Source organism: Lemur catta, chromosome 16, assembly GCF_020740605.2.
Source record: "Lemur catta isolate mLemCat1 chromosome 16, mLemCat1.pri, whole genome shotgun sequence".
Lineage (NCBI taxonomy): Eukaryota > Metazoa > Chordata > Mammalia > Primates > Lemuridae > Lemur > Lemur catta.
In genome coordinates, this window is record NC_059143.1 from 16,255,050 (window position 1) to 16,277,070 (window position 22,021).

At 46.4% G+C, this 22,021-nt stretch overlaps 1 protein-coding gene across 7 annotated transcripts in view; it reads right to left on the reverse strand.

The window, feature by feature from the left end:
• Positions 1 to 720: 720 nt before the first annotated feature.
• Positions 721 to 22,021, reverse strand: part of TMEM241 (transmembrane protein 241) — a 108,566-nt gene continuing 87,265 nt past the window's right edge. For 4 of the 7 annotated variants that reach the window (XM_045527541.1, XM_045527542.1, XM_045527539.1 and 1 more), the window contains 2 exons: positions 11,898 to 11,962; positions 11,295 to 11,383 (listed from right to left, as the gene is read on the reverse strand). In XM_045527541.1, coding sequence (XP_045383497.1) covers positions 11,320 to 11,383; positions 11,898 to 11,962 — 129 coding nt within the window. In that variant the 3' untranslated portion in view covers positions 11,295 to 11,319. Of the gene's footprint in view, positions 1,245 to 1,689; positions 1,913 to 11,294; positions 11,384 to 11,897; positions 11,963 to 18,539; positions 19,114 to 22,021 lie in introns of those variants that run through there. The other 3 variants (XM_045527533.1, XM_045527535.1, XM_045527536.1) reach the window with 3 other exon arrangements.

Sequence of the window (22,021 nt, forward strand, 5' to 3'; positions counted from 1 at the left end):
AGACATCCATCAGTGCTTATAAACCCTATTCCCGCTGGTGGTCATTTAGTACCAGCTTAAACTAATGGTGGATGAAAAAGTGCATGCAGAATTCAAGACCATCCATATCCTGCCACGTTTACAAGAACCCAGAGAAGTTTAGAAGCAGAAAATGCTTCAGAATTCCCACTCAGCCTCCCTCTCTGTCCCTGCCCCAAATGGAGGCCCTCACAAGCAACTCTCTGTGTGCTGTACCCAGGTGGGGGTGGGCTCTTGGCAAGTCAGCAGGACAGCAAGGAAAGGATGTCCCCGGAGGAGACTCCAAAGATGTAAAAACACAAAACGAAACAAAAAATATAAAATCTCACCATAAAAATAACTATGTGAGGTAATGCATTTGTTAATTAGCTAGATGTAACCATTCCATAATGTATATGTACTTCAAAACATCATGCTGTACGTGATAAATACATACCATTTTATCTGTCAATTTAAAAATAAACATAAGGCTGGGCACAGTGGCTCACAGCTGTAATCCCAGCCCTTTGGGAGGCCAAGGCTGGAGGACTGCTGGAGGCCCAGAGTTTGAGATCAGCCTGGGCAACATGGTGAGACCCTGTCTCTACAAAAAATAAAAAAATTAGGCAAGACATGGTGACACACACCTGCAGTCCCAGCTACTAGGGAATCTGAGATGCAGTGAGCTCTGATCATGCCACCATACTCCTGCATGGGCGACAGAGTAAGATCCTGTCTCAAAAAATAATAATAATAAAATAAATTTTTTCAAAAATGAAAAAAACAACAGCAAAACACCTCGAGCCCCCTACTTCGGGTTGACGGCAGTGTTTGGTGGGGGGTGCGTGGTATCCAGAGGGCTGCGGCTCAGCCAAGGTGAGCGGAGCCATCCCAGCAACACAGTCGAGTGAGGTTCTCAAAACGGGAAGACGTGACACAGCCTGTTCCTCCGCGGCAGCGGGAGACCCCGGGGAAGAGCTCTCCTTGCAGCGTCCTGAAGCGGTGTGGCCTCTGCATCCCCACCAGCACATTCGACCGGGTCGGGGCAGGAACAGGTCAATGGCGCTGCCCACCTGGATTCACTGTCCTTGCGTTCCTCTTTCTGCGACACCCAACAGGGAGCTGTGAGTCCGGGACTGTGATCCCCAGTGGCAACCTGTGGGTCTCCTTTTCCTGACTGTCTTCTTCAGAAGCCCCTCTGCTCTGAGAAAACCAGCAAGGCCTCTCCAAGTCCGCTGAGCAGGAGGCTGCAAACAACAGCACAAGGTCAGCTTTCCGCTCCCTCGGGGCCGACTGAGCTGCCCGGGACCCTCATACAACAGGGCAAGCAAGGGGTGCCGTGCCTCGTTCTGCGACTGAGCCCGGGAACCGCCCTGTCACTTGGGGCAAACCTCAGGTACATGGGGAGGGGAGAGGGCGGGGAGGTGGGCTTGAGCCCTCCCTCAGGGAAGAAGGTGACATGTCCCGCTCACCCCAGCCGGGTGGGGGTGACATGCGCGGGCCAAGGCTTCCTGCAGAGCCGGCTGATGCTTTTTGCTAAGGAGGGTTGATGGATATGAAATCATGCAGGTGTCCGTAATCTTAAAATTACGAAGGTGACAATCTCAGAATCTTTTCATTTCATTTAAACTGATAGAACATTTAAAGGTGAAAATACAAATGAGGAATTCTGAATTTCCCACTAGCCCAGAAAGAAATATGGTCAGTGCTTTGAAAATGAAAAAGTAGTGGGAGAACTGGAGACAGTTGAGAAAAGAAGAGCTGAATATTTTAACATGCCTAAAATTTAATACATCAAAGGTCTCTCCATTTGCTATTTTAAACCTCTCAGTAGACAGTCTGGTGTCTCTCTCAATCTTGTCATTCTTCTGGAGCTGGGGCTGGGCCGTCTCGACGGGATCATGGTGTTGGGTCCCTGATGGGAAATGCCCCTTTTCAGAGGTGCCGACAGCCCTTTCAATTGACCCTTTCCTTCCTGTCGTCTCGCACCCACCCACCACCCCAGGCCTTCTCTGTGCCCACTCACAGCCCATTCTGGCCACGGTGCCTTTGTGTTTCTAGCATGTTTGGGGGGCTGAATGTTGAAACACACATATGCTGTTCACATTCCATTCCCGGTAAAAAATGTCCTCTACGTGGGTGACCCTGAGATATAGGTAACTTGTACCATTCTCCACTTTTAGGACAGGAATGAGTTGACTACGTATAAGAATATAAAAGCATTAAACTTTAGAATCAGGCAGACCTGAGTGTGAGTTTTGGCTCGGGCATTTATTAGCTAGGTAATCCTGTATATGTTGTTCAGCCTTTGTTTCCCATCTACCCCACGGGAGCTGATCACATCTGACAGTCACTGTGAAGCTTAGAGATAATGCACCAGAAGCAACAATGGACAGTCAATAAAATATGATTAATTGCTAGTGGACTTCCCTCCCAGAGCAGCAACCCCCTCCTCAGTGGTTCTCAGGGCTGGCTACCCAACCTCTGTCTGAAGACGTCAAGTGAGGCACGGCCATTGTGCAAAGCAAGCACACACACTGATGATGGCCGCAGCCGCTGGACTCCCGTGAGTCTTCACGGGCGTGTCACCGGTGGAAGCCACTGGGGTTGGCTGGGAACAGACTGAGACAAGGATCCTCCCCGCACTGACCAACTAGCCCGTCCTCACACTGACCCTGCAGCGGCTTCTTAGAACCTCAGCTGCGAGGCCAAGTTCTGCTTCCCAAAGCAAGAGAGAAGAAATCTTCATCACCCTAGAACTGGGAAAATCTCCACCCCCCACCAGGTTCTCCTCTGCGGGAGGGCAGCGAAAGACACTTGTCAAGGAGCCAGTCACGGGGTGGGGGAGCAAAGGGTTAGGAGGATGTCCCTCACCCACTAGCAGCTGGGAGGGAGAAGAGAGGGGGACCAGGGACATGGACGCCTCGCCATGTTGGAATGTACTTTCCTCTTTCCTACAGAACATATAGTGATACTAAATTGATCAATTCTATTTAATTCACAACAATGTAGCTGCAATTAATGTCTACGCTATGAACTAAATACATGTCTGAGGACTTTCCTAAATCTATAATCATCACGGATGGCATTGCTTCTGTGAGAAATTGTTCCAAAAGACTGAGTTTAGAAACACGGCCTCTTCGTGAAGTTGGGGTCTGGTGCAGGACCCAGGAGCTGAAGGGTTCTAGGCCTCTTCTCTTTGGAAAAGACATGCCTGTGACAGGCAGGCTGTTCTTTCTGTAGACGGCTCACTTCTAAAGACCTGGCTTTTCCTGTTAAGCAGACCCCTCTTTCCCTCAATGTCCCTTCGAGAACACATATGCCATCTTGTCACGTCCCTGGGCAAGTGCGGAGTCGCCATGCCTGGATGCAAGGGCTGCCCGGAGCTTTGGGTTTGGAGGGTTTTATTTCTGCAGATGTAACCGGGGGCTCAGTCACTTTACACACTTTCCACTAATCCTCCTTAATCACCAGGGAGAGCGCGGGGGCGCGGCTGGCCCCTTGCCACTTCACTCCCACAGCCTCGGAACAATGCTGGAGTGTAATAACCTTGCATTTCATCCCTTGGCAGAGCTCTTTTATGAAACACCAAAGCAGCTTAGTAAATGCTGAAATGAAAACAAACCTTGGTTCAGTTTACTGTTAAGAGAGCCAGGGAGGTGAGCTTTGATGTTGTTTTCTAAACAGCAGGAAACGCTGACACGGGCTCCAGAAATCTTAATAGCATTACAACTATTTAAGTCAGAGCTTGACTGAACTGTTTGCAAATCTCGTAATCCCCGTCATTCCTGAAATGAACAAACTTCATGTAACCAAGGCATAAACATCAGACTGCAGAGCACACACGGCCAGGAGTCTCTGTCACTGGCTTCTCTTCCAGAGGTTTGTTTTCAGCGTCTCCTGACCTCTTCTCTTTTCTCCTGTGGGGGACCAAAGGCCCCATCTCAATGTTACCTGTATTATTGTGGTTATTCAATTAATTCCAATTGACCCATTAGACAAAGGACGAGACTGCAGCCCTGTCCTGGCTGTGGGCCCCACACCCAACGCAGCATGCAATAAATATTTATCCAATGAATGACTGAATTTTTGTTATATTTGCTCGCCCTTCTATCACCTATATATTCCAAACTGTTTTTGCTTTTTTCTCTTTTCCTCACCAAAACGTATCTGCCCAATGTCCCTCGGGGCCTTGCTGAGGGACAGTTTGTAATCTGATAAATTGTGATAAAATCTGAGAGGTAATAAGCAATAGTTATTGAGAAGGCCTTTCTTAGATAGCAGTATAAAGAGGAAGATTCACATTTTTTAATTCAAACACAAAACTGATCAATTTCAGACACTGTGATCCTAAACCTACAGGCTTTTTGGAGTGTGTTGGGGGAAGTTCTTTTTCCATCTCTAAATTCATTCTTCCTATACGTAGACTTGGGCAGTCTCCATGAAGTCCCCTAAAATTAAAGGGATAAGACATCTATACTCAAAGGTTATATAAGATCATTTTCTAAAGGCCCTTGGTGTTGGTGAGGTCTATGCTAGGATCAACCTGGTTGACAGACTATGTCAATGGCGGGCTCGGTGAATGATGTGCGAAGGGGGGAAGTTGATCATGAAATCCTTAGAATAAGGAAGCTGCTTTTTGGCTATTCCTTTCTCTCCTCGTACCTGCACTATTCCAAAAAGAATGGTGACTCTCCTAGTCTCTAACAGGGGATTCACAGAGGAGGCACCACAGCTAATTCTACTTAACAGGGATATTGCTCTCAGGTCAGAACCTTTATCTTTTGTATGTGTTGAATCTCCTTTGCTGAAATTTTGAAATAGAGTGAATTAATATATACCACAAAACTGTTAATTAAAAAATGAATAATTAAATATGAATCTGGATATTTAAATTACTCTGCTTGAAATAGGTTATTTTTATAATAATTGGCTGGACAAGAGTAGTTGCTTTTAATTAAAGACTTTAAAAATTGACCAGCATTGGGTAGTGAAGTTTATAATCATTTTTTTGTCTCGTATTGTTTTTCTGAGACAGGGTTTCACTCATTTGCCCTGGCTAGAGTGCAGTGGCATCATCATAGCTCGCTACAACCTCAAACTCTTGGGCTCAAGTGATCCTCCTGCCTCAGCCTCCCAAGTAGCTGGGACTACAGGTGCGAGCCACCACACCTGGCTAAGTTTTCTATTTTTTTGCAGAGATACGGTCTCGCTCTTGCTCAGGCTGGTCTTGAACTCCTGGCCTCAAATGACCCTCCTGCCTTGGCCTCCCAAAGTGCAAGGATTGTAGGTGAGAGCCACCTTGCCTGGTGCAATACAGTATTCTCAGTATTTTGAGGGCAAGTACGCGGTGCTGAGCCTAGAGACACAAAGGTGAATGAAACACGTTCTCTCTCCTAGAGCAGCTCACAGCCTGGTGGACGAGATGGAGCCTGCACACCTACCCACCCATCACTCAGCACAGCAAGCACCTACAGAGCCGGACACAGACACTGAGGGGAGGGGAAGGGAGGGACCGCTGAGGAACTGAGTCGTGAGCAGATCCACATCTCTCATTAGGAGATAAGCAAGTTCCTTAAGATCTGGCAGCAATTTCCAATGGTATTTTCTCCACTAGCCCCCATGAACTTGAGATCACTGATTCTCAACTGGGGGTGATTTCTTACCTACCCCCTCCCCAGGGTCATTTGGCAATGTCTGGAGACAAAGTGCAGTTGTTACAACAGAGGGGGTGCTCCTCACACCTAGTGGGTTACTGCCTGGCCCCCAATATCAACAGTGCTGGGGATGAGAAAACTAGTTCAGATGGCCTGTTCTGTGCAGTTAAGTTGTTGCCCACCCAAAAGGAGGACATGACATATATTTGAATACTTATCCTCTACATGGTGATGTCACTGGAGTCAGGGATGGTCTGACCTCTGTAGCCTCAGAGCCCAGCCTTGCACTTTTGTGGAATGAATGAAAATATAAACAAATGGATGCCAGGATATCAGCTGGGACAGGGTCCCCTAGTCCCAGCCAGCCCAGGGGTGGTGGAGGCCGGGCTGCACTGGAGCACACACCCACGTGAGCAGGCAGCCTCTACTCATTCCAGAAACTGCCGCTGTGTGCAAGTGCAGGCCCAACGTGAGCAGCTGTTCCACATTTTCCAGAGAATCTGGAAATCTGGACTTGTATGAGGAAATCACTCGATTTCTAAATGTTGATGACTAATTTAAAATTTGAAAAGCAAAACACAAGAAACAACAACTCTACAGGCAAACACAGTAGGTCCAAACAAAACACGCCTGCTGCCCCTGTGTGACTTCTAATCAGTGTAAACTCCCATGTGACAGGGACCAGCCACCCCTGCCCAGGCTCTGAGAGCTGGTCACCTGGCCACGCACGAACACGCCCAGTGCCTGGACAGGGCAGACCAGCTCTGTGCAGGACAGAAAATCCGAAGCACAGTGTGTTCCTCTTCTGGTGGTTCACTTTGTGGTTGGAAAATTCTTTGAGGCTGAAAACACACCATCTTTAACCTCAAGAGGTTTCAAAAACCAGGAAATTCCAAAGTCAAGGTTCCTTTTGCAATAATCACACATTCTGTTTCCTTAATTTCGGTACACTCAGCCTGTCTTTCCATTTTGTTCAGGGCACACCATAAAGTGCACAGGGTGTGAGTGAGCAGCCGGGAGACACGGCCTCTTGCAGACTGCTGCCTCCCGGACATGCCGCCGTGGCACCTCCTTGCACTGGAGCCCTGTCTCCCTCTCAGTCCTCACTCTTATTTCTCATGCTCAGTTCAACTCCCTGGTCTCTTTGGTTCATTTTGAAATTATGATCAATGAAGGCTCATTTGTAAGAAAGAAAAATACTGTCAAGAATTTAGACTAACACTATGACGGTTAAGGATACAGAAACTGGGGGAAAAGTCTCAATAATATAAATATATTCATATTTATATCACATATTTAAATATCTCAGGACATAAATGTTTTTTCTCTAGGCAGTTGTGTTTTGGGACATCAACCTGCCTACCGTTTATGTCACCCCTCCCCAGAAGGAGCGAGCACAGGATCAGCTCCCTGCCCCCCAGGCCCCAGCTCTGGTTACAAGTCACTGAGTCTCACTGTTGGCACCCGCTGGCTGCCCTGTCTCCCCAGGTGAGAAGGGCCCAGTCCCCTCCCACCTGCCCGCCCTGAGCCTCGCTAACCCTCTCTCCTCTGCTTAAGGCCCAGTCGTGCCACTTCCAGGGCCGTCCTTCCAAGTGCTCCTGTCCTCTTGCCTCCATCGTCTCATCCACTGGGCATTCCGTTACTATCCAATCCATCCCACGAATTATCTTTTTGACTTCCCTTTCCTCTGAAAACCTCTTATGTGTCAGATGATATCTTATACTTCTTAATTCCTTCCACATACTTTGCATACAGTAGTCACTCAATAAATATTTTTAACCAACTGATAGAATTATAGCTATAGTATGAAAAATCTAAGACAGTGAGATTTTTTTCTCCTAAAAATGTTCCATTGGACATTCCCGGTTTGCAGAGTCAGCCCCTGAACAGGAATTAGAACTGTCCTGTTGTGGGTAACGCTCCTTGGGTTTCGCTGTGGAATCATCTAGATGCTCTTTATAGAGGATCACACAGGTGGGAACAGGAACACTTAGGCCAATTTCCCCTGCAGCGCCCTCATGAGCTTCTGCCCGTACATTCTCTCAAGTCAGTTCGAGCAGGTCAGCAGCCTTCGTGCACACAGAGACCTAGGTTTGAGTCCTGGTCCCATCACCTAGAGGCTGGAAAATCTTGGGAGAATCGCTTAATGTCTCTGAACCCCAGTGCCTTCATCTTTAAAATGTGGATAACTTGGAGGATTGTAATAAATGAGATAATATTAACATTAAAATGTCTGAAGCACAGTAGTTGCTCAATAAATGGTTATTATCATTAAAAGGAAGAGGAGGATACAGTGGAAGGAGGAAGAGGAAGGTGTAGAAGTATTTCTTAATTTTTCTTTTGCTTCCATTTTTCTTCTTGAGGCAGGAAATATCTCCATTAGCAGCTCCTAAGAGAGGTTGAGAATCCCTTTTTCTGAGTGCAGTGAGCAAAAAATATTCATTTCTGTCAGTATGGGATGATTTAGACATGGACTCAAGCAGGGCTATGAGCACCTACAGACACCGTTGAGGCAGTGATTTTTCACTTTTATCCAAGAATGGTTCCTGGGACATATTAGGCACTTGGTGAATATCTGTGCATGGAATGAGCCTCTCCTGCCCAAGGCCACACAGCTGCAAACTCACCTCTTGGACTCCCTGCCATGTACTCTGCAGGGCTGCTGGTCCTACCCCTTACATGTACCCCACAGGACTCTCCAGCTGATGTTTATAAATAACACTGTTGTCCCTGTGGCTGCGACAGCCTCCAGGGGTACTACCCACAAGAAGTCCTGGGAGACATGGGCACACCTGGGCATACCTGGGCACCAGCAGCCAGCGCGGTGGTCCCTGAGTCAAACAGGTGACAATTCAGCAGGTCTAATTTGCAAATAAATGCAAAAAAGGGAGAGGTGGGGCCAGCTATTAGGATTTCTCTGATCACAGGCACGGGGAAAAAATACTTATATTCTAGAACCAGGCTTTACTTGAGCAAAGCTAAGCAATAATGTGCTTTTTCTTTCCTGATAATACTGGTGAAGAGATGGAAAAACCTATTCTAAAACTTCGATTTTATAGTGCTACTCTGTGAGGGAAAGAATCCTGCCAGACAATCGATCCAAACCGGAATGGAAATAAGGATTATCTTTAAGTGGCCCTGGCTTGTTTTTCTTTTTAAAACAAAGAATAGGAGAGCAGTAAACAGCAGCCACAAACATGAATTATTCTACATACAACGTGTCGCAGCCCTGATTCAGGCAGGGCGGGCAGTCCCCGGTCACAGGGGAGGGAAGCTCTGTGTCCCCAGCCCGGAGGCCACACGAAGACCCACTGAGGACTGAACAGGTCGTGGGTGATGCGCGCGAGGCCACACTCGACGTGGTTTCATCTCAGAAGCGCTGTCGTGGCTGGGCCCCCGGATCTGCTCCCTCCCTACAGTGAACAGCGTCCACCGCACTTGGGACGTAGGTCCCTGACCAAACACGGCACTGTCCTCACCGTCACACCACACCGTGGTGACGTCTGGCAAGAGCAGTGACAGAGTGAAGGACGAGAGACTTTTACTTTTACTCGATGCTTTTCTGAATTGTTTTTAATGTCTTACAAACAGCATGTATTACTCTAGTGTTTAAAAACGCACATGTGTATTTTCTCCAAATTAAACCAAGCCCATTGATGAGGGCTGCAACGAGCAGTTTCAGCTGTTTAAACTCTCATCACTTCTCCCCTCGCCTTCGCCTCCCCTGCAGACCACACGCGAAACCCTCAGGATCGGACCTATTGGTTGGAACAGCAGTAATCTGGGACGGATGAGATTCCCAACTCTCCAGTGAGCACAGCCTTGCGTAGACAGTTCAGAGGTAAAACCCCCATGATCGCTTCATTCTGGTCCTCATGGGGTCGCGACCAACTGGCCCTCAAAGCAGAGGCACATGGGCCCCGATAAATTCAGGGGTCCTGTTTGCCGAGCCTTTCTCGGCAGCCAGGGCACACCCTGTGTCACTAGTCGGCCCAACCCTCTTCTGAGGAGGCTCCAGACGGCTGCAGGGCAGGGCTGTGTGGCCTTCTCCAGAAGGCGTGTCCTGAGCAACCATCACAACTGCCACCCCCCCCCCTCCTGGGGTCCTGCAGAAAGCAAGTCACCAGGTCCCAAGCATGCCTTCCCCACAGCCACCCCACCCCCCCCCCGCCTCAGCCATCCTGCTAACCTGCCCACCTGCCCCCGTCTGCCCTGCCGAACACCCTCCCCCTCCTCCCTGGCTCTTCCTACACCCCAGGGCCCTGTGCAGCCCTTCTGGGAGGGGGACAGACCCTAAGGCAGATATGAAGGAAGGCGGTCAGGACGGTCAGATCAGTCAGGGAGGAAACACGCAAAGCGACAGGAAAGAGCTAGTGCGTTATGCACAGGGTGTGGCCAGGGAAGCCTCTCCAGGGTCACCTAGATATGGAGGCCTGGGGGATGAAGAGTCAGGGGCCAGCTGGAAGCGGGAGGCAGGTGCGGGCTGGGTGCATGGGCCCAAAGGCTCTGGGGCAGGGATGTGTGCACTGGGCTAAGGCGCAGAAAGGCTCCCCTTCCCGGACCTCCAGCCAGATTTGGCCAACAACCCACTCCTCTCTCCACCCCGAGGTCTAGAAGGCACCACGGCCTTTCTAAATCCAAACCAGCGCCCCACACTCTCCACTGCCGCCTCGCCAAGCCCTGCTCCCCACCCGCTATCCCTCATGACAGGCGACCTCATTCATCCAAATGCTTGGGCCCCAGACCTAGACGGCATCCTGGACTCCTCCTCCTCTCTAGCCTATGGCCTCAGACATCCTGCCATGTCCCACCACCTCCACTGCTGTCAGCCGGGCTTAGCCATTGTCACCTTGCGCCTAGGTCACTGCAGAGTGAGTTCCTGCTCGGTCGACTTCCTCCCACCCCTCTACTGCTGTTTTACACGTGGCAGACGGAGGGGTGAATTTTTAACACGGGAGCACGTGGCTCCTGCACTCAAAACCCTGGAACCACTCCCGTCTCACTCAGGCAAGGCCAAGCCCACACCGCGGCCTCACGGCCCCACGCGCCTGCCCCTGCTCTGCAGCTGCCCCCGCTCTGGCCTGTGCCACAATTCCCCTGGTCACACTGCGCCAGGCACGTTGCTCCACGAGCAGGCCAAGCACACGCCCACCTCTGGGGCTCAGCACCTGCTGTCGTCCCCACGTCCCATGGCTCACTCCCTCACTGCTCTCTCTCTGCTCGAACGCCTTAGTGAAAGGCAGTGCTGTCTAAAGCACAGGGCGGCTGCATTCCAGACAAGGATCATCCCGGGCTTGTCTAAGAGAAAGAATGGACGCATCGAAGAAAAGGAAAGAAACCCAAACACAGCACACTCTCTCCCTCCCTCTCTCCTTCTATAGAAATATATATACGCACAGTCACCCCTCAGTATCCGCAGGGGACTGGTTCCAGGACCTCCTGCGGACACCAAAACCCGGGGATCTTCAAGTCCCTTATGTAAAATGATGTAGTATTTGCCTATAACCTATGCACATCCTCCCATGTATTTTAAATCATCTCTAAATTTCTTACAATACCAACAAAATGTAAGTGCCACGTAAACAATTGTTACACTCATTGTTTAGGGAATAATGCCAAGAAGAAAAGTCTATAGATGTTCAGTACAGACACAACCATCCAAGGTCTAATTACGTTTTCGATCCGAGGTTGAATCCAAGGCTGGAGAACCCACAGACACAGAGGGCTGGCTGTATATACAAAAATAGTGGTTTATACACATATACACACACATACATATAGTGGTTCACCAGCAGTGGCTATCACCCATCCTCCTGTGAGGATGAGTGGCTGAAAGGTACTAGTGATGTTCTGTTTTTTGGTCTGAATACTGGTTAGAGTATGTATGGAATGTTCAGTTTGTGAAAATTAATCGAATGTATATTTATAATATATGCATTCTTCTGAATGTGTATTTATACACTGATAAGAGGTTTTTTTTTTTTAAAAAAAAGAGGCCTTTACTAATATGGATTTACATTTGGATGGTGACATACACCCAACACACACTCCCTTTCTTCAACATTTGAGAGAGAAAAACTCAGTGTCCTCTGCAGTGAGTTATGATAGTGCCATGCTCCAGCCTGGGGGACGGAGTGAGACCCTGTCTCTTAAAAAAAAATTTTTAAAGCAAACAAAAAAATTTAGTATCCCGATGAAACCCAAACAATTAATTTGCATTTCCTCTCTATGCAAAAGACTTACCATCCCACGGCTGCATGGGTCAGGATGGCATCGAACAGCAGTGTTGATAAGCCAGCTGTGAGCACCTGCAGAAATAATTCCAGCAAAAGGTCATCAGAGCAGCAGGACTCCAGCAACCTCCAAAGTCATTCTGCACAAGCTTTCTTAGTACTAGTTCCAGATCCCTGACATTAGCTGCTGGTTCCCACTCCGTGTCCTTTTCCCCACACGCTTCCTCGTCCCCTGTTTTTAGTGCTGCCTCTGAGCAAAGCATTTGGTGTAGAAAAGGCTAAGTCCTAGTCTGTTTTAGAGGTGGAAACCTTCAAAGAAGCATTTATTAAAAACTTCCAAACTCTTCAAAAGGGGAGGCACACAGCCGGCATCTCCCTCGCCTCTCTCCAGGGAAGGGGAACATTAAGAATACCCGTTTCCATCTTGTCTCAGCGGTGCAGAACTCATCTCCAAGGTCAGGCACACTTGTTAACCTGTTACCGAATCCTCCAGATGAAAACTTACCTGACATCCTGCCTCTGTCCAACACACTGCCTGTCCCACCTCTCCTACTGCCCCATCTTTCTAGCCCAGGACACACATTCTAGGAAACCAGGTGCTTCCTGGGGAAGGGAGCAATTAAATCATTAGCTCTTTGCAAATAGCTAGAAGGCAAAGAAGAGGGAAAGAGGGTACCTCCACATCTCTCAGAGCCAGAAATTCCGGCAAAGTCTCTTAGGAATGGCAATCACAGGACTCAGACTCCAGAGGTGCCTCTCAACAGTCGGCACAAAGAGTGTTTGTGAACCAATCACCCAACTTTGTCCATGCTTGAAATGTCTGCTTATGAAAAGATGTTTCTTATTTCAAGAATTTTGGGCCGGGCACGGTGGCTCACGCCTGTAATCCTAGCCCTCTGGGAGGCTGAGGCGGGTGGATCGCGCTGGAGGTTAGGAGTTCGAGACCAGCCTGAGCGAGATCCCGTCTCTACTAAAAATAGAAATAAAAATTATCTGGACAACTAAAAACATATATAGAAAAAATTAGCCGGGCATGGTGGCGCATGCCTGTAGTCCCAGCTAGTCGGGAGGCTGAGGCAGGAGGATCGCTTGAGCCCAGGAGTTTGAGGTTGCTGTGAGCAAGGCCGACTCCATGGCACTCTAGCCCAGGCAACAGAGTGAGACTCTGTCTCAAAAAAAAAAAAAAAAAAGAATTTTGTATTCTGCAGGTCAATACAGCTTCTATGAGGAAGGTAACCCTAAGGACCTGCTGTCTTGCCATTGGAAAGGGGCAGCAAGCAGCACTGGGACTGCGACGAGGGACACTCAGGCTGGAGGGCCTCAGAAATGCCAACTGCCACCTCACTCAAGGGCTTCCTGCGCTGTCCTGGAGGACTCTTCGGGTCTCCCAGCCAGGGAAAGGCAGCAAGCAAATGGCAGAAGGAAGGAGTATGTGTGAAGAACCTTGACCTCACTCATTTACTATCTCTGAAAGAAGTCTGGAACTACAAATCCAGAGCATTCAGGATACAAACTTTGTGAGATTTTGAAACCTTTGTAGTTTGTCCATTTGGAGTCACTTTCTGTTTGCCTGTCATTATTGACTTGCAGCAAAAACCTCGTACAGAAAAGACCTGTGTTTTGTCTTCGGGGACAATGACGAAGTAGAAACTGGGTCAGAGAGACAATTACAAAGCAGAACACAAAGGATAAAGAGAGAGATTTCTCAAAGTGGTGAGTGGTAGTGTTTTTTTCTTTTCTTTTTTCTTAGACAGAGTCTCACTCTGTTTCCCCGGCTAGAGTGCAGAGGGGTCAGCCTAGCTCACAGCAACCTCAAACTCCTGGGCTTAAGCGATCCTACTGCCTCAGCCTCCCAAGTAGCTGGGACTACAGGCATGAGCCACCATGCCCAGCTAATTTTTCTATATATATTTTTAGCTGTCCATATAATTTCTTTCTATTTTTAGTAGACTCAGGGTCTGGCTCTTGCTCAGGCTGGTCTCGAACTCCTGAGCTCAAACCATCCACCTGCCTCGGCCTCCCAGAGTGCTAGGATTACAGGTGTGAGCACTGTCTCAGCCAGGTTTTTTTTCTTAAAGTGCATGATGAATGACAACTGCCGCATTTTCTTTTTCTTTAAAAATTTAACATTTGAATTAGGTCTTCTGCATCTATCGTCAAAGATGAAGTGGGCCTAAAATGTTATTACCCTGCAATACCATTGTCTGGTTTTGGAAACAAGGTTATACTAACCACATAAGTGAGTTCATCAGCTTCCCTGCTTATTATCCTGTAAAGAATAAGGACGATCTTGACCATGAAAGTTAACCCTGACTTGTCCTGGACCTGGAGCTTCTAGCTGGAGGTGGCCTTTCACGGCCATTGTCTTGATCAAGCCTTCTCTTTCTCCTTATTGCAAGTTTTCCATTTTCACTTTTTCCAAAAATGTATTTCATCTAGGTTTCCTAATTCATTAACATTTAGCTGTTTGGGGAAATATTATAGTGTTTGTGATTGGTTTTGTTACTTTCCTTTTTATTCTTATTTTCATTGTCATTTTTCTCTTCCTTTTCTGTTTTTCCTTCATTAGTCTTGACGGAAGTCAACTGTCTTGTTAATCATTCTTTCCTTTTGCAACTTCTTGGAAATTTCCTGGGATGGTGCCAACGGGGACATATTTCTTGGACTTGCTGAAAAGGCTCCATCCCGCTGATGGATGTCAGCCGTGTTGGCAGCTGGGCGTGATGGAACACGTCACTGGGTTTGTGAAGGACTCAACTTGCCTTTTCTATTTCACCATTGTCTTCATCTCCTTTGCCCCTTTGTACCAGCTCTGCAAGGCCATCTTTGGTGGGGATCTGTCCTTATTCGCCGATAGCCCCTTTCATGTGACTTTTAGTCCAGCTGCAAAGAGGGACACGGCCCCCAGGCCCTGCAACACTCACAGCCTGGGACTTGTGCCTCTGTTCCTCCGTGAGCTTCTTTAGCTGAGGAGGACTCCTGTCTGCCGTGAGATAGACAGCTGGCCTGCTCATTCCCACTAACTGCACCTTTTGCCAAGAAAAACACGTCTTAAAATTTTCAAACCAGCCCTTACTCGAAAATAAGCTTGGTTCAGCAGCCACGCCGGTGCCTTCGCCATCTGCTACTTCCTGGAAATGTTTGTACAGCCTCCTGCCTTTCTCTCGAGCCACCTTTTCAAACTCCTCCAAAGTTTTATCGCTCAGCGAGTAAGTTTTCTACTGGCTAAGATGCTCATGGAAAGTTTCCAAATCGGGTTGTCATATTTCTGCAGAGAATGTATAGCACAGTCGTTTGCACTCTGCAGAGCTGCTGGGGGGTCGCTGGGCCACTTCCTAATCTATCTGGTGAGAACCATCAGTTTCTTAGGCGTCTCCACTTCCTTCACTTCCATCGCTGGCCCCCGGCACTCATCTCTTTTTGGAGGCATTTTCTCTCTCTCTCTCTCTCTCTCTCTCTCTCTCTCTCTCTCACGCACACACACACAGAGTCACCAAAGTTCTACCACTTCACAAAAGTCATTTCATAAGAAAGGACAAGTAGCAGCTGACAAGGCCTCTCAGAGAGGCGGCTGCTGGGTGGCTGCCAGCTTGGCTCCCGCTGAGGGACTCACCACCACACGCTGCCCTTACCAGGGGTGAGGTCTGAATTCACGTCTCAGCAGAGTGACAACTTTCTGTACACCAGGGGCCTTCGGGGCTGCGCGAAAACACCTGGAAGTGCAAGTGTTAAATCTGCTCATGCCAAGGGCCCCTCTGCACCCCTAATTCCATGAGGAGGAGCAGGACACAGGAGTGGCTGAGCGTGCCGAGTCTGGGCACAGAAGGTCCCACGCACAGTCACCTGGGGGCAGAACCTGAGAGGCGGAAGGAAGAGGTAGAAGGAACCTCAGCTCACAGGTAGGGGGACTGTGCTCCCGGGACGGTGTGTGACGTGCTCCAGGAGACCAGCTGGCGTGGGGCAGTGAGCAGTAGAACCAAGGCCCTTCTTTGCTTGTCTTCAGCCTCAAAAAAAGGGCAGAAGGCTTCATGCTCCAAGGCTTTAGGGGGGATGCCACTTGCTCACGCAACAGAAATCGATCCCAGTGCATCTCACTCCAGGGTCACCGGATAAGATCAACTCCCAACACCCCCGAGCTGAGAGCCAGATCCCAGATGTTACCAAGCCTACTGCAGTGTGCTTACCCCAGGGGCCAGCAGGTGCGCCAACCCCTTCAACGTCTCTAGCTACCTTCAGTGTGATAATATTGCCCAAGGCAGAAGAGTCTCTCAAATACATTACATTTGCTCTCCAAAAAAAAAAAAAAATCCAGTAAAAGCATAAACATTAAAAAAAAAACAAAAAAAAAAAAACAAACTTTAAAATGGCTAAAATCTGCCCATGGAAAAAAAACTTCAAATTACTCTTGCAACTTGCCATTCAAGAAGACCTAAGAAATAGCTATTACCTGGCCCACCAATGGTTGCGCTATTAAAAAGCATTTTCCAAAACACAGATTTTTCTCAAATAAGAATGTTGTCATCTGAGGAATGTCTCCTTCACTCACGCAGACCTGCATAACAAACACCAGGACCTGCCACAGGCCGAGGGATGCCAACAACAGCAGAACTCAGTACAACGTGTCGGCCGCCGGGCTTTGAACTTCCTGGCTTTGTCAACGGATGTCACAATCTCTGTGTTATTTAAACAGATTTTGGTATTTAAAGCAGATTGATTTTGTTTTTTTAAACATTCATTTCAATCCTAAGATAAATTTTCTGTTTAAGGGAGTAAAGGAGGGAGGGTTGTGAGTGGGAATTTGCCAGATAGGTATCTGGGGGAGAATCAGAAATACAGCTTTATTGTTTCGTTGGCTTTTAAATGCATGTGACTCTTAAGGAAAAAGTGATGCATACAAGGCCTTCCACTGCCTGCTTCTTCACCCCAGTTAAAACGGGTTGTAGTTTTTCAAACACAGTTTCCTATCATCATCTTGTTTTTGCTCAGCAAGTTCCCACTATCGGGAATAATTTCATAGGCCTGCCCACACAATTCCTACTCCATCCCTAGAAAACTTTTCCTGAACCTGGCCCCTACCCACACCCCCAACTGGATCAGGTGCTTCTCAGGGCTTCTGCGATCCCTTTGCCATGGCACATGCCACACTCTGCTGAAATACGTGGTCTCCCCAGTCACAGTGTGTGTTACTCATCTTGTCCAGGGCTAGCAATAGAGACCTGCATGTGCTAAGGTGCCTGATATATTTTACATAACTGCACTAGATCACGAGAGCTGGTAAAATAACCCCTAAGGTCACAATACTGTTTTTATTTTTTTATTTTACTTTATTTTATTTTATTTTATTTTTATTTATTTATTTTTTTACTTTTTAATTTATTACTATTATTTTTAAAAAATTTGAGACACAGTCTCGCTCTGTTGCCCGGGCTAGAGTGCTGTGGCATCAGCCTAGCTCACAGCAACCTCAAACTCCTGGGCTCAAGCAATCCTCCTGCCTCAGCCTCCCAAGTAGCTGGGACTACAGGCATGCACCACCATGCCCGGCTCATTTTTCTATATATATTTTTAGCTGTCCATATGATTTCTTTCTTTTTTTAGTAGAGATGGGGTCTCACTCTTGCTCAGGCTGCTCTTGAACTCCTGAGCTCAAACAATCCGCCCGCCTCAGCCTCCCAGAGTGTTAGGATTACAGGCGTGAGCCACCACGCCCGGCCACAATACTGCTTTTAAATCATATATTAGAGACAATTGGAGCCAAGGACTTGAGAAGCGCTGGGACACTCTCTCTGCCCCTCGTCTTTGACCAATTACCTCCATGGGGCTAGAAAAAGCTCCACAGAGAGGATCTAAGACTGTATCTCTCTGGCTCCAAGTCCAAAATGCCAGGAAAGATTCTGACTGGCTCTTGGACCAACTGATTGTGCCCTGGGAGGCAGAGTAATATAAGAATATGAACACTTACTCTTGAACTTCATGGTTGGAAATAGAAAGGAACGTTTTCCTAGAGGAAGGCAAGGAAAGTGCTGGCAGACAGAACAGATCTCTTGTGGCCATCTGCCATGCAGTGTGGTCACAGACAAGCAGCATCCACGTCACCTGGGAGCTTGTAGGAAATGCAGCATCCCGGGCCCAACCCCAGTCCTGCTGGACAGCATCTGCACTGGAACAAGCACCCAGGGGACAGGCATGCACGTTAAAATGTGTGGAGTTCCGTTCTACACCCTCCAACTCCAGCAACAAGGCTGAAGAACCACTCTGTCCAGCTGGTGTGTGAACGCAATGCGCTGTCACCTCTCCAGGGACAGGCAGACTCCACCTCTCCCACAGACCACAGAGCTGGAGGTGTATGTCAGATGGTCTTGGAGTCTGTCTGTGTTGCAGACTCACATATGAACATTACTAACCCAGCCTTCCTTTTAGGTTAAAGAGTAAATCTAATATAAAATTTATAATCTGAGAGCAGGCTCTCTTTTTCTCCTAGAACTCAGGGAACTATTCTAAGTCCACCAGATAGAAATCACAGCTTAGGCTGAGAATTCTGGCATTTTTAGAATAGTCAATTAACCCTTATTACCCATCCTTTGATTTATTACCATAATCAGTGTAATTATTAATGAGCAACAACTCATGCTAAACTCCAGGCATGGTTATTAATAGTCTTTAGTATCACCTTATTAAAATATATGAACCATTAATTTTGCCAAATATCAGAACAACATTTATTTTAAGCACAATGGGATTGAGAACATAGATGAGGAACAAAAAGAGATTAGGTTTCTGTGGGGAAAGGATCAGTTTTAAACCAACAGACATCTTAGGTAAATTTTAACAAATCCCTACATTTCACAGAAAAGAAACAAGAGAATGAAATTAGAAAAATGTAACACGAATATCTAATTCATAGAAGGTAAGGGAAGAAAGTAACCAAATGCAATGAGGGCATAACATGCCCCAGACATTAGGCTCTGCAGAGTCACATATATGATCTCAGGTGACGCCCACAACAGCCCTCCACAGGGGGGTGCTTAGCACATTTTACAGATGAAGAGAAGATAAATAGCTTGCTCAAAGCAGGCAGGTGTAACAAAGGAAGAGCTGGGACTAAAACCTAGGTCTTCTGAGTCCTCCTTTTCCAACTTCACACTAACCCTCGACGGTGGCTGTGCTATATCCTGGAGATGTCGACTTGGCTCAGTAGTTCTCAATCACGGCTGCACATTCAGAATCTTGTGAGAAGTTAAAAAGAAAAATAACACTAATATCCTGTTTCATGTCAATCAAACAGGAATTTCTTAGAATGAAGCCCAGGTATCACCATTTTTAAAAAAGATTTCCTTGTAGTTCTCATATGAAGACAGGGCTGAATCCCTGGTTATTGACATATTAGTAGTTTGAGTAAAAGTATCCACAAAATTGCCAAACATCACAGAACCACTTTGTAACATTGACGAAACAGACCAGAACCTGGTAAAACAAGGCATCATCACTATTATCATCCCTATTGTCACTGCAGGTGTCATGTACTGTACCGTTTCACAATCCCATGTATGAGGGTTCCAATTTCTTCAGATCTTTGTTATTGTCTTTTTTATATATGTTTTTTTTCTTTATTTTATTTTATTTTTTCTTTATTTTATTTTATTTATTTATTTATTTATTTTGAGACAGAGTCTCGCTCTGTTGCCGGAGCTAGAGTGCCGTGGAGTCATCCTAGCTCACAGCAACTTCAAACTCCTGGGCTCAAGCGATCCTTCTGCCTCAGCCTCCCGAGTAGCTGGAACTACAAGCATGTGCCACCATGCCCGGCTAATATTTTTCTATATATATTTTTAGCTGTCCAGATAATTTCTTTCCATTTTTTTAGTAGAGACGGGGTCTCACTCTTGCTCAGGCTGGTCTCGAACTCCTGATCTCAAGCGATCCTCCCACCTCGGCCTCCCAGAGTGCTAGGATTTCAGGTGTGAGCCACCGCGCCCGGCCCTATTGTCTTTTTTAGTAGAGTCATCTTAGTGGGTGTGAAGTAGTTTCTCACTGTGGTTTTGGTTTGTATTTCCCTGATAACTCATGACACTAGGCAGTGTTTCATGGGCTGATTAGCCATTTGTTCATCTTCTTTGGAGAACTGTTTATGTAGATCCTTTTCCCTCTTCAAAAATTGTGTTATCTGTCTTTTTAATTATTGAGGTATAAGACTTCTTTATATATTTTAGATATAAGTCCCATATTGGATATATGATTTGTTTGTGGGATGTCTTTTCACTTTCTTGGTGGTGTCCTTCTGATTTGTTTTTTTGAGACAGAGTCTCGCTCTGTTGCCCCAGCTAGAGTGCAGTGGCATCATCATAGCTCACTGTAACCTCCAACTCCTGGGCTCAAGCAATCCTCCTGCCTCAGCTTCCCGGGTAGCTGGGACTATAGGCCAGCACCACCACATCCAGCTAATTTTTCTATTTTTTGTAGAGATGGGATCCTGCTCTTGCTCAGGATGGTCTTGAACTCCTGGCCTCAAGTGATCCTCCTGCCCTGGCCTCCCAGAGTGCTAGGATTACAGGCATGAGCTACCACGCCTGGTCCTCAAAAGTTTTTAACTTTGATAAAGTCCAATTTACCTATTTTTTCTTTTGTTGCTTGTGCTTTTGGTGTCATGGTAACATTTTAAGAAGCAAGGAATTCTAAATCACTATTTTATCCAACATCTTAACAATACATGCATCACACAGTTATATCATGATTTCCTTCTTTATAGAGCCATTCATTTATTCTATCTTCAAATATTTATATTTTATTGCAGAACACAGTCTATCCAAATTATGTACTACTGCACTTGATTTATAATGAGTTCCCAATATAATGTTAGGGAGGAAGCCAGTATCATGCCATGTCATATGAATCTGAGGTTTTATGATACAGTAGAAATCTGAGGATTAGGAGATCTAATAAGCATGTACATTTAATGAAGGAGTCTAAAAACCTCATGTAGTAATTCTCCAAATTCTTCATAATAATTTTGAAGAGGTTGGTGACCAGTTCTTTAAAGTAGGAATATGTTGAGATGACCTAATCTCTCCCCTTACTGTATTTCAGCACTTTAAAGATGTCATTTCATTGTCTATTGGTACTCAGAGTTTCAGTTGAAATGTCAGCCATCAGCCTTATGGTTACATCTTCAATTTAAGGTAATGTCTTTTTCCTCTAGCTGATTTTAAGATTTTTCTCTTTATCTTTGGTTTTCAACAGTTTGACTAGGATATGATTAAATATGGTATTCTTTGTATTTTATCTTTGGGGTTTGGTGAGCTTCTTGAGGCCAGGGGTTGATGTCTTTCAACAGTTTTGGAAAATTCTCAGCCATTATCCCTTCAAATATTGCTCTGCCCAATCTCTCTCGTTCTTCTAGAAATCCAATTACAGATATATTAGATTTTTTTTTAACATTTCCTGCACATCTCTTATGCTTTGTTCTGGTCTTTCCATTCTTTTTTACTCCATGTTTAACTTTCAGCATTTTATACTGATTTTGAGTTCACCAATCTTGCTATAGTATGGCCAGTCTGCTTTTAGGACCATCCAATAAATTATTAATTTCAGATATATTTTTCAGTTTTATACTATTTGATTTTTTAAAACAGACTCCTATTTTACATCATTTTATTCATCTTTTCATCTATTTTCTTTAACATATTATGCAGTCATTTTAAAGTTATTGCTAACTCTAATATCTGGATCATTTATAGTCCTGTTCCTATTATTTTTCCCACTTGATTATCAGTCACATTTTCCTGCCTATTTATGTGCCTGTATCTTTGATTATGTGCTGGACATTGTGTATAAAAGAACTGTAGAGGCTCCAAATGATAGCTTCTAGCAGGAAGCATTCCCTTTTTCCTCTACTATGGTGATGAGCTCAGTCCACTCAAGGAAATAAGTGACTCGGGAATGGGCTGCAGCTGTAGTAATTTAGTCCACCTATACTTCATCTAGTGCCTTAGCTGTGGCCCTCCTAGACTTGTGTTTAAGAGTTTGGTGGATCACCTTTGAGAGATTTTGACCTTAGCTTTTTAGCCTCCTATCTCATGCAGATTCAAAATCTGGCAACTGTCTGTAGGGGAAGACTCACTGTGCATTTGCTGCAGG